The 12,996-nt window shown below is 41.4% G+C and overlaps 1 protein-coding gene across 2 annotated transcripts in view; it reads left to right on the forward strand.

Moving 5' to 3' along the window:
* The window catches only part of gria3a (glutamate receptor, ionotropic, AMPA 3a), a gene marked incomplete at both ends in the record, with an annotated part of 399,585 nt that extends 391,949 nt beyond the window's left edge, over positions 1-7,636 (forward strand). The window contains 2 exons of one of the 2 annotated variants that reach the window (XM_084320883.1): positions 5,616-5,730; positions 7,391-7,636. In XM_084320883.1, coding sequence (XP_084177009.1) covers positions 5,616-5,730; positions 7,391-7,636 — 361 coding nt within the window. The remainder of the gene's footprint in view (positions 1-5,615; positions 5,731-7,390) is intronic. The other variant, XM_084320884.1, reaches the window with a different exon arrangement.
* Between the last annotated feature and the right edge of the window lie 5,360 nt (positions 7,637-12,996).

Raw genomic sequence — 12,996 nt, forward strand, 5'->3', positions numbered from 1 at the left:
CCAAATATACATCAGCACACAATCCCCTCACAACCCACCCCTCAGTCACATTGAATCCTGCATCACCGACCTTCAAACCTGGATGACTCATAACCTCCTCAAATTAAACAGTGACATGACGGAACTCTTCATCATCGGCACCAAAACCACCCTCAGTAGATCCGGACCCATCACACTCTCCATCAATGATTCTACCATCACCCCCTCCCCCCTAGTCCGCAACCTTGACCCCACCCTCTCATTTGACCCCCATGTCCGCTCCATTGTAAAAACCTCTTAATTCCACCTCCGCAACATTGCCAAAATTCGCCACTGCCTCTCCCCCCCCCGCCGCTGAATCCCTCATACACACTTTCATCTCCTCCCGCCTTGACTATTGCAACTCCCTCCTCACTGGCCTCCTTCTCATGCACTGCACCTCGACTCTGGAACTCCCTCCCTCCGACCATCAGAGACTCCCCCACACTCTCCACCTTCAAATCCCGCCTCAAAACCCACCTGTTCGCCCTAGCCTTCAACCTTCCCCAACCTTAACCCCCCCCCCCCCCCCCCCCCCTCCAACCTGTTGTGATCTTTGTTACTGTGGCCTTATGTTGTCTGTATATCATGCTGTTTTCCCTGTTTCCCCGTGGTCTTATGTTCCTTTTGTTTCTTTGTTTTCTCTGTTTTCCCCACCTAATGTCAGCGACTTCGGGTTCCTGAGAAGCGCTTTATAAATGCAATGTATTATTATTATTATTATTATTATTATTATTATTATTATTATTATTATTATTATTATTATTATTATTATTATTATGTGCTTTGGGGGGACTATAGCATTTCCCCACCGATACTGTACGATCCAGGCATTAAAGCCAAATGTGCGCTAGATCACTGCACGTTCTGATGTGAGCCCGAGCCCCAACGTTGGGATTACGCACAGGAGCTGGAGTTGTTAGCTGCCATCACCTACACAAAAACACATTATTTTCCCACACATTTTGCAATGAATATTACAGCACAAACATTTGTCATCCATGTCTTTCATCATTCTGTATAGACTGCTGTTCCTAAAGATGTAGTCTGTAGTCGTGCACAGACCCAGGGAATTATAATAACCACATTATTATATTACTGGTGTTCTAAAAACATGTTAGTTTTCGCTTGGTGGTACAATTGGAACGCGAGTGCAGTCAATGATAATAATAATAATCTTTATTTATATAGCACCTTTCATAAAAGGATTGCAGTTCAAAGTACTTTACATAATGAAGACATAATAAAACAAGCAGCAAGAGCAATGAATAACACAAATAAGAATTGCAGCATGATGCAAAATCCAAATCTCATTACAAAATCAATCAATCAATAGCGCCGACAACATTGGGGAAGCCGACAACATGAGAGGCTGGCAATGACACCACTTTATAAATGCGCTTAGTTACCACCAAATCTCTCAAGGCGTAAATAGCGTTACTTTAATTGCGCTGTGCAATTAGCGCCGACCTTTGTGAATTGGGAGTGTTTTTTGACGAGGCTCATTTGCATAGAAAGGGGCACATGTTCCGCCCATATTACCTCATTTAAATCCCCGTAAATGCCACCGACGCAATGCTGGGGGCAACACAGTTACCACCGCATTTCACCCGTTGCCAGGGGCGGAGCTTCCTATAGGCGACATAGGTGGTTGCCTAGAGCGCCACCCAGAGGAGGGCGCCAAAACCTGCACCCAGCAAAAAGAATATATAATAATTGAATTACTTTAAAAAAAAAATTAACACAGTTTTTGCGCCCTCCTCTGGGTATATCTGCAACCAATATTTTCACATTTAAAAAAAATCGAACATAAGGGGAAATGAGCCTTCTGGGGGGGTGCAGTGGTTAAGCTTGCCTAGGGCGCCAAATGTGCTAGGTCCGCCCCTGCCCGTTGCGCTTCCTTTGTGAATCCTTTGTGTTTCAGAGCTATTTGCGCCGGCATAGCGTCATAAAAAGCCACGCAATCCCTTTGTGAATTCACCCCTCAGTGCGGATGAGTATGCGATCTGATGTTGTCGGTACGACAGCTGATGGACCGTTAGTCCAGTTCACCGGAGCCTGCGTTCAATCTTCCAGCCCTCTGATTTTAGTGCTCTGAGCTGGGCTGTATACCAAGGGGCTGAACAATGGAAGTATATCAGACGTGTTTTTTGGGGGGCAAACCTGTCCAGGCCAGGATGCAGAGTGTTGTTGTAGTGGTGGACTTGCTCTTCAAGTGAAAGGGCAGTGTCCGGCTCAGACAGGGTAGAGGAAAGGGTAGACGAGAACATGTCGCAGTCAATGTCCTTGATCTTGCGGAAAGTTATGGAGCGCTTGGTTCAAGAAGCTGGCGGAGGAATAATGGTTTCCACCAGTACCACCTGGTGGTCAGCGATGCAGAGCTCTAGAACCTGGGTGTTAGCAACAGTAACATCTCCAGTGATGGTGAGATCAAGGGTGTGTCCGTGCTTATGTGTTGGTCCTTTTACATGTTGAATAAGCGGAAGGCAGTCCAGAAGGTTAAGGAAGTCGACATCCAATGGGGTATGAATGTTAAAGTCACCAAGGAGAAGTTTGGAGAAGGTGGGGCACAGGGTTGAGAAGAGGTTTGAGAAGTCAGGTATGAAGGTTGACTTGGCCTTGGGGGGTCTGTAGATGGAAATTATTAGGAGGGGTTCAGGGGTTTGGCACCTAGCTGCAAGGCATTCAAATGATGGAAGATTTGGAACTTGCAGCTCAACAAAAGTGTCCCGATAAAACCAGAACCCAAATTAATGATTGGGAGAAGAATAAGATGGAACCGTGGTGTAGGACTGCAATAGTGCGGCCCGTGAAATAAGGTAACATACAGCCCCGAGACCTGATCTCCGAGGTTGGAACCATCCACCTTTCTGGCAGCAGCAGCAACAATCCGCCCAGCATCAGTAAGAACTCGAGTTCGAAATGAAGTAAAATGGTAGGGTTGTGCCCAGGTTTTACCAATAAGAACACGTGTTCATACTAATTTGGCCTTGCTGGCACTCGTGCCTGGACTGAATTTATGTGCTAGAATGATGTTGGAGGGCTGAGCAGAGTGTGTGGGGGTGTGGGCTCCTAACACGTCAGGGTCTTATGGACCAATCTCAGCCTGCCTTAGCCAAGACGTGGTTTTGGAGGTTTTTAGTTTGTATACAAATATTATTCAGTGGTGGTGCCGAAGATGGCTTATAGCATCAGTAAGAACTCTTGTACTTATTTGTAAAACCTGGGTTGTAGCACGGCCCTACCGTTTTCAGATGGACATTAGTTTTAAACCTAATTATCTAAAGATGTTAAAGGGATAGTTGTAATTTTTAGACCCTGAGCCCTATTTCTTACTTACCAATCATGATGCTAGACTCTCTTCTCAGCACAATCTAAGCCATTGCTCATAATGGCTCTAGAATCTCGATAGTAGCCAGCATCCTTTTTTTCGCCGTGGTATTTTTGGGGGGGGGGGGGTGACATCAACTCAAGAGACGCCAACAGACTCACCACACACACACACACACATTGTACAGAGTAGACTTAGGTTAGTTATATATATTTGTACATAGAATCTGTATATCATAGCAGGGGGGCTGTACATACATATATGATAGAGTATACATATGTCTCACCTGTCTGGCTGACCTGACCTGACCAGACCTCACTTTTATTTTTGTATTCATATTTTTACTTTCTTTTTATCTGTTATTTTTTATTCTCATATATTTTATGTAATTTTATATTACCATGCCTGTGCCTCCCCTGCATTTCCCCAAGGGGATTAATAAAGGAACATCTTATCCTATCTTATCTTACCCACAAATGAATGCAAACTCAATGGGGTCGAGCCCCTGTCTGCACAAGCTGACTGATTGAAATGTACTCCACAGTGCACACAAAGTAGATTCCAGTGAGCCTCAGTCAGCTTGTGCAGACAGGGGCTCGACCCCATTGAGTTTGCATTGGTTTGTTGCCAATTATCCGTAGTTTGTATGAAGAACAGCATGGATAGTGCTGAGAAAGGACTCTACCAATCAACAACATCATTGGTGAGTAAGTACATAGGGCTTGGGGTCCACATACAGTACATGGGCTATCCCCCCAAAAAATTATAATAATACAAATATATAAAAATTACTTATGGTTCTTGGTCTGAAGGTTTCAATTATGACTGATTATGATGCAACCTTCAAAAAACCCACTACCTGTCTCCCTAGTGACCGAAACGGCGATCTCAGTAAAAACATGTATTTTTCATGTATTGTTCCAATTTTCTTTCATGAATATCATTATTAACTTCAGTCCTCACCATACATACCGAATATTTGTTCATTTTCAGGATTTTAACCATTTCTTAAATTAGGGTTGGGGTTGGGGTTAGGGTTACCCTAACCCTAACTCTAACCCTAACCATAACCTGTCCAGTTCTGCGAGTAGGGTGAAAGGTGTGACACTTGTTGTTCACACGCTTAATAGTGATTGTTTTTAAACGAACATGGATTATTGTAATATCCATAAATCACTTCTCCGTGAGAAGCTGAGGGTGAAGGGAAAACCACTAGCTATAACTACAGCTACGGTGAATCCACATAAGATAATGCATGACAACCCCCTCCTTGTTGCTATGAATTATTAAAATATATATATATATATATAATTCACGTTTAATGTTATCATAGAAAAAAATTCAGTGGTGAATACAATATATTTACGTCAGATTACAAACACTGATCTTTTTCTGAAAGAAAATCTAGCAGTCAAGCGAAGCATAATGTCTTAAAAACAAAACGCTCCCAACTACACTGTGTCTCTAGGGACACCATCTAAATCTAGCTGTACCTGTGAAAGCAGCACCTGTTATGTGTCTGGTAACGAGTGAGTCATACACTGAACACGCTGCTGCAGAGAAAGTGAGAAAAATGTAATCTCCAAACAGACTGATAATCCAATAGCACTCCACCATTTCTATACAGGAGCAGATATTCTTGCTTTCTTGATTGATTTGCACCAGCGACATCAGAGTCCTTTTTAGAGTGGTGCTTTGCGGTCGCATGTGTATGAATGGGGGGATTTTGTGAGATATGTCTACACTCACAACGATAATTCAACTCAACTGCTGGCTTTTGTTTGTCTGTTAGTCAAGAAAGGGTTCCTGTTAGATCCACCTTGCTAAATATTTACAAAAAAGCTGCCCATAGCAAATGCACCTCTTTTTTATTGTATAAAACTATGCAGCAGCTTCTTATTCTGCAAGTTCAAATCCTTTCAATGTTTTGATCAGTGTGTGCCGATTACTCAAAGCGATATAGATGGTTTCAGCGGGAATTGTGTTAGGGAACAGCTTGAACTCCATGTTTATTTCCTGTCAGCTATTGTATTAGCGAACACTGCAACAGGAAATTAACTTGGGTCCATGAAGAATGTTTATGTTGTCAAGTTGAAACCGTCTATAGACAGGGCCTGGCATGCTAGGGTAGTATGGGTCACAGCTATCTGTGATCTGTTGGCCAGGACCCTACTCTTTATCATTTTGTAAAGTACAAAGTAGTTAAAAAGTTCAATAACATAAAATAACATAATATGATGTTATTTATGTTATTTCCCACGTGAAGAACTCCTGTAAACCTTGCAGTATTGAAACTGAGTGAACAAGGCATCTTAGACAAGCTGAAAAACAAATGGTGGTACGATAAGGGTGAATGTGGAACCAAGGACTCTGGAAGTAAGGTCAGTCGCTGCAGGTCTGTCTATACTGATTGCAATTGCATTTTGACTTAAAGCGATACCTTGACATTTTGAAATTCTACCTGTTGTTTTTGCTTCACTGGACACATGTCACACTGGGGGGATTTACCTACATGTCCTTTAGTTGCTCTTAAATGGTTTGTTAGAATTCCACATTGAAACCAAAGGGCACAGCTAGTTGCAAATATATGCAGCTAGTCGTACCTCTTGGTTTCAATGGCAAATGCTAACATGCCATTTTATGGCAACTGAGGGATACATGTAGAAACTTTCTTCCAGTGTGACAAGAGTCTGGTGAAGAAAAAGAACCAGCTAAAGTTCAACATTTCAAGGCATCTCTTTAACCGTTCATATGCAAACATCCAAAGCATACATTCTCTATAACATACCAAATACTACCATGTAGGCCTATCTGAACATTTGTTTATCTGCCCTTCAGAAAAACATCTGCAAAACAATAGGAATTACAAAGTATTAAACAATAGGATTACTCTTGTCTCACACATAGCCTAATTTATTTATATTATGCTCATGATTCATTACATGATTTTAAACATTATTTCATTTCCACCCAGACAGTTTGCTATTTTAGACTGAAATAGATGCAGCATGATTATAAAATATTTTTTGTATTCATACATGCCATAAAATTATGAAAGGTTGAACCTTAGAATTGTAACCATTATACTGCTATTTTGTTGACTAAACCTCAATTAATATTTTATTTTACATTTTTGTGTAAATGTAGTACAGTATATGCAATCCATTGAAATGAACTGATGACACATAACTTCCTCATTATGACGGACTCCAAACTGATATTTCAATTCCATCTGGTCATAGTTGTCAAATGGTATTTAATGATCATGTTTGAAGCCATAATATGGAGAATTTGTTGCACAATGGACAATGTTACAGCAGTTAATAAGCCTGTCACTTAACCCACTGTGGTAGTTCAAGAATCCCAGAGGAATGCGTTGGGTCTCTTGTACTTTACTGTCAATACTGAGGCTTGGCTTTTAGCAGCAAAATGGTTCAATTCACTTTCCACCGCTTGCCACTCTGAATGAAAGTGTAAGATGCAGTGTGATGTGGGTGAGAATTACAAAGGCAGGGCTTAATATTTGGACCTGTACGACTCAGACCACCTTCCTTTAGGGATGGACTCGTATAGAGACCACGGCTTAGTCAGACAGAGCCTTTCTCTCTACATTCACCAATCCAGTTGTTAGTGTACAAACTACCAGAGAGTCGGCTCTCCTCTGCAGTTGAGGAACCATTGAAACACCATTGAAGAACTAAGTTGCTCCCAGCTTTCGACTTTTAAACAAGTCAACCTCAATTTACCTTAAGTTCAAACCGGTACCTCATTAGCTAAGCGTGTCTCCAAGGGATTCACTGCCTTTTAATTTGTAGAAACAACAGGTAACCTCCTAGTCATATATATATATATATATATATATATATATATATATATATATATATATATATATATGTGTGTGTGTCTGTATGGGGGACTGTTGTCTACTTTAGAATGTGATTTGCATCTAGAACATTTTACGGTGAGGTTGGAGTAGATATTGTTAGGATGCTGTCCAATTTCTAATAAGAAATGCTTACCCATGTTCTCTACCTCCCCCAGGACAAGACGAGTGCTCTAAGCCTGAGCAACGTGGCTGGAGTGTTCTATATTCTGGTTGGAGGGCTAGGGCTGGCTATGACCGTGGCTTTGATAGAGTTCTGCTATAAGTCACGGCAAGAAACGAAAAGACTGAAACTGGCAAAGAATGCCCAAAACTTTAAACCCGCCCCTCCAGCAAACACCCAGAATTTCGCCACGTACCGGGAAGGCTACAATGTGTATGGAACAGAGAGTGTTAAGATCTAAATGGGTATGTCTTTCGTTGCCAGTTGTCCTGGTAACCGGCTTCTCTTTGAGCGTATCGCAGCTGTTGGATGAAAACGGCCTATAATCAAACTTTCTAATGACGATGTTGTCACAACGGCCACCACTCATCGAAACCTATTAGTTCTGAAATACCCAGATTCTAGAATGCCAAACTTTCCAAAATACTCACACCTTAAAATGAAAAGATTCGAATTATGCATTTTTTTTAACAATGGGTTCTTCATGCAAGTTTCATGCTTCCTGGAACACAGCGCACACAAGACTGTGTTCACTTTCAATGAAAAATAATTGCACAAAAATGGAGTTGCAAGGTTTTCATACAACAGCCACAGTGTGCTTCCTTACCATGTTCTTTTGATTGTCAGTGTCACACTTTAATTACTGAAGACTTCAGAAAAATTATCATACAAGTCCCTTTTGAAATATTCAGAACAGTCAGCATGCAGGTTGAAATTATAATCCTACATCACCTGAAAGTAGCCTACATGCCTAAAAAACATTTCAAGTGTACAATGTCAACATATGAGATTATAATTTTGAAAAGTGAACATTCTAATCATACAATTCTGAGTAAAAAGATTAAATAAATAAAAAACTGAAAGGGTTAACTAGAAATGTATACAGCAGCATTCTAGCTTACATAATACTTTTAGATCTTAAAGATTCAGTACAATGAAAATCGTGTTTTTATTTTACAGAAGGTATGTTAATGTGAAAGTGATGAGCAAAAGCCCTTTGATCTCTATCCTCTTGGATATCAACAGAATCAAACCGTTTCAGATATCCAACCTTCCCTGAAGAGATTCTAGAATCTACTTGGGTTACCCTGATTGGCCCACCAGTCAGTCTGTCAGATGAGTAGATGTAGATGTAAATCTAGCTAGTCGACAAACAAATAATCAAACTAGTTTGTTACAATTTAGTTAATTGTATTGGTCCAAAAACAGCCACATCAACTGTGACAATTTTATCACCTGCTCACAGGTTAGCCAATGTTAATCTCCCATAGCAACCGATTACACTGGTCCCACAAATTTGTTTACATTTGAAAGCTTCATGGATTAGGAATCGGATACTGACTTGACATCTCCTTTCAATTAACAGAAGGCCACGCCCCCTCAACATACTGAGAGATTGCTGTGCTCAGAGAGGGTGACCTAAAACACTACTTATAATTAGAAAGGTGCACTCAGTAGAGCTCAAATCTCCCCCAGGCGGCAGCCACACATTACTTATATCTCACAGAGCAAACAAACACATCTACAATATTTAACAAATGCAGACACCATTCATTACCATTCATCATAATTACCGGTATCCGAAGACACGTGCACAACATACGCAGAGATAATCCACTGTCTGCGGGAAAGGGGAAAAAAAAGCCCAACTATGTTGACAGGTCACTAGCCTACCAAGAACAGCTGACAGCATAGACATAGACCAATGCCCTGCACTATTCCTATTACACTAGCACACTATTACACAGTATTATGCTATTACAGTAGCACACTATTACACTATCACACACTATTACACATCGTTACACTATTACACAGTATTACACCATTAAACACTATTACACAGTATTACACTATTATAAACTTACAAACTATTACACTGTCACACTATTACACACTTAGCATTATGTAGTATGGTTAACCTAGACCAATGAAAGTAGTAGTCCAAATTCATTGACAGCTCACAAAGAGGGCAGGGCTTATTTTTATAGACAATTATGGAAATTAAGGCATACATGTTTTTAATGCATATATAGCAACGATAATAGGTTCACTATGACATGTCCATGTTGTAAACAGGGGCCAGAGAGCTGATTTACCAGAGGCTCTGAGCAGTGAACTTGTGTATTATCGTCCTCTTGCGTTCAAAAGGTGTAACTTCATACTGAATATCTATATATATATTTTTTTTATCTACTTTTTCTCCCATCCCAATTTCATATTGTCTACCCTCCCCTGTCTCGAACGCTGTTAGGCCATGCCTCCCACAGGTCGGCTGCAATGTGGACCAAGCCTTGCATCACGTGTCCCCTCCGGTACACGAGGAGGCAGCTGTCGCATCTTTTCACCTGCACAGCGCGATCTCTTAGCGGCGAGGGTCTGCGTGGGAGGGTCACGCCGCCCTTGTTGCTTCCTGATTCTGCTGTGCAGGCGCACCAACCGACCTGTAAGAGTCGCTGTCCACAACGTCCGATCCCCACCCACCAGCTTCCCACCCCCTAATACTGCCAATTGTATTAGTATGAACAACCAGCCAAGCTGGTAGCAATGCCGAGAACTGGGCTCGAACCCAGCATCTCCTGCATTAGTGGCGAGCGCCTTGCCCACTGCGCCACTTAGCCGCACCACTGAATATCTATTTCAATGGACAAGGATGGAAATTAATTAAAATTAAATACTTGTCGTTGACCAATTTGAAAGATATAATATAATATCTAAGTTCACCAATCACACATACCCATCTTCTCAATCACCCACTATGTTTACTTAACTCAGGGGTTCCAAAACTTTTCAGGCCGGGGCCCAGAAAATAAGGCGTCAGAGAGCCGCGGCCCAATGCACATTGTCTGGCTTTTTTTTTTTTTGCCAGGCGACCGATTTTTTAAGCCAAATATCACTTCAATCCTATTAAGTTAGTTCAAGTTAGTTATTCATTTATATGTGCTATTTATGAGAGGGCTAACTTGTTGCAAAATAATAATGATAATAATAATAGCCTCATTAAAATACTATTGTTGCTTCGGTTGTTTTCAGCGTTTTATGTGCATAATCTGTTATTTAGTTTGAAATGTTCGTTGAAATAAGTAGATTTTTCGTTTTTGTTTATTTATTAAGTTAATATAAAACCATATAGTCACATTTTAGAATACAATAGAATAGAATTTTAGAATACAACTAGAAACACTAGGCTGGCCGCCTATAACTGTTCCGCAACTGTAAGTTACTTCCGGGGTAGGCCTGATTGGCCCCGACAGGCACGTGACGCGCAACTTTCTCTGCCGCGCGGCACGCTCCGCGGAGCGGAGCGGCAGAGCTTGCGGAATTATGTCACCGCCCTAATCCGCCATGATTTTCATTCTGCGCTTCAGCTCACCTGGCAGAGCAGCGGTCCTGCGGTCCTGCGGTCCGTTCTTGACGAGTTCGAATCCCATCAAAAAAAAAAATTTTAACGTGATTTTTTTTTTAACGTGTATTCTTTCGCCGGTTAAGGTTAGGCATGGTTAAGGTTAAGGTTAAGGTTAGGCATTGTTTCGGAGTTGGTTAAGGTTAGAACGGTTAAGTTTAGGCGCGTCACGTGCCTGTCGGGGCCAATCAGTCCTACCCCGGAAGTAACTTACAGTTGCGGAACGGGTACAGGCGTCCTGAGTTTGCCGCGTCACGTGCCTGTCGGGGCCAATCAGGCCTACCCCGGAAGTAACTTACAGTTGCGGAACGGGTACAGGCGTCCTGGCCTGCTTCTAAGTTCAGTGGCCTGACTAAAAAATAAAAAAAATGTTTTTTTTTATTTTATTTTATTTTTTTTAAATCATCTCGCGGCCCATCCGTGGCTGCTCGCGGCCCACCTTTGGGTCGCGATGCGACCCCGACTTTGGGAACCACTGACTTAACTGACGGTACCATTCTTTCTTATATGATTCTTAAGGTGTTTTTTAAATGTCTGTTTTTCTTCAACCCTAGTTAGTGCAGGTGGTAAGGAATTCCATGCAGTCATGGCTCTATACATCACAGTCCTTTTCATTGCATTTGTTCTTGGCATCCTTACAGTACATCTTTCCATTGACACATGCCTGGTGGAGTAAATGTGTCTGTTTATTGTGAATTGTATCTCGTCATATAGACAAGCAGGTTTTTTGTTCTTATATATATTTCTAAAAAACATTATGATATTTTTTCCTGCTATCAGCCTATGTGTGAGGTTTCATCCAAATCGGCCTTGTCATTTGCGAGATTAGCTGCGGACAGACAGACACACACACCAGACTGGTTACACGATCTCCACCAGGCGATAACAAACAATACATCTGAAGCTGAAAAACTGACACTCCTAACGTTAACATTCCACAGTAAGCTCTTTTCAGACTGAATTAACACCATTGTACTGGTTCTTTAAGACAGACTTGTGTGGTTATTCATCCTGAAGGATTCAGTGATGTCTTGACATGTCAAGTTCTAGTAGCAGTTGATGAGTCGATGAAAATATATTCCGTCCTAAATTGAAAAGAGAAAAAAAATGCCTACTGTATGTGCCATATTCTGTGTGTCTGTTGGCTTTCACAGATATGGCCTCTTTCCTTTTCCACCGGTGTGTCTGGAAGCCAGCACAGTTGCTCTGTGTAAACACACACACGCTACGGCCAGGCAGGCATCCCAGAGGCCAGAGACTCGGCTGCCATCAACCTGGACCCTTACTGTCACTACTGCTCCCGCTGGGGTGGTCACGCCTGTCACCACACTCCTACGCAGAGAGTTGGACGACGTTCCACTGTCAAAACATCTCTGCCCAAAAGAGGAAGTAAACTAACCGGTGCTACCTATACTTGTATTATTTTCCCTTAACATATTGAATAAATAATATATTAATGCCCCCCCCCCCCCTCCATATTTTTTAGTATTTTATAAATAAGAACCTGTAAATTAGTTGAAAAAAGATAAATAATTTAATTTCACTGTCTGTGCAGCCTTGTTTATTCATTATGCCCATGGAAACGATGTTGTACGCAGTCAAAGGTTTCCTTATGCAGAAAAGGTCTGTTTACTTCTTTGATAACTACATCATTGCATAACTTAAGTTAACAAGCTTAATTTTAGGTTATTTCTGATCATCTGTAATATACACCCAATTCAAAGTGATTGCAGGAATTTTCTTTCAAACTAGTGGGGATGTGGGGATTTGGTCCAGTTATAAGACACTTGGGGCAGAGCTGTTTTGCAGACGTGCAGGCATAAGGGAAGCTCTCTGTAGGACTGTGGCCTGTCGCAACAATGGGGATGAGGACGCAACAGGACTTGACATCTGGGAGATAATGGCTTTGATAATGGGATATGCCTCTTTTTTTTGTGCCTTATGGAGCCTTCAGCGTCATGGCAATGCAACTCGATTTGAATTCACTTGGAAAAACTAAAAAAAAACGAACAAAACAAAAACAACGAACATTGGGAACTAAGTACAAACATTGTTACTTGAGAAAACTTGACAAACTGTTGTATTTTATGTGTGGGGAAGCTTCATTTTTTATTTTGAAGAGCGAAAAGAGCCATGGTTGGCAATCAAAATCAAATCATCCTAGAGTTGCTTAGTAAGAAGTAATTTAAATTCTTTCC

Source organism: Notolepis coatsorum (assembly GCF_963971535.1).
Source record: "Notolepis coatsorum genome assembly, chromosome: 8".
NCBI classification, from domain to species: Eukaryota; Metazoa; Chordata; class Actinopteri; order Aulopiformes; family Paralepididae; genus Notolepis; species Notolepis coatsorum.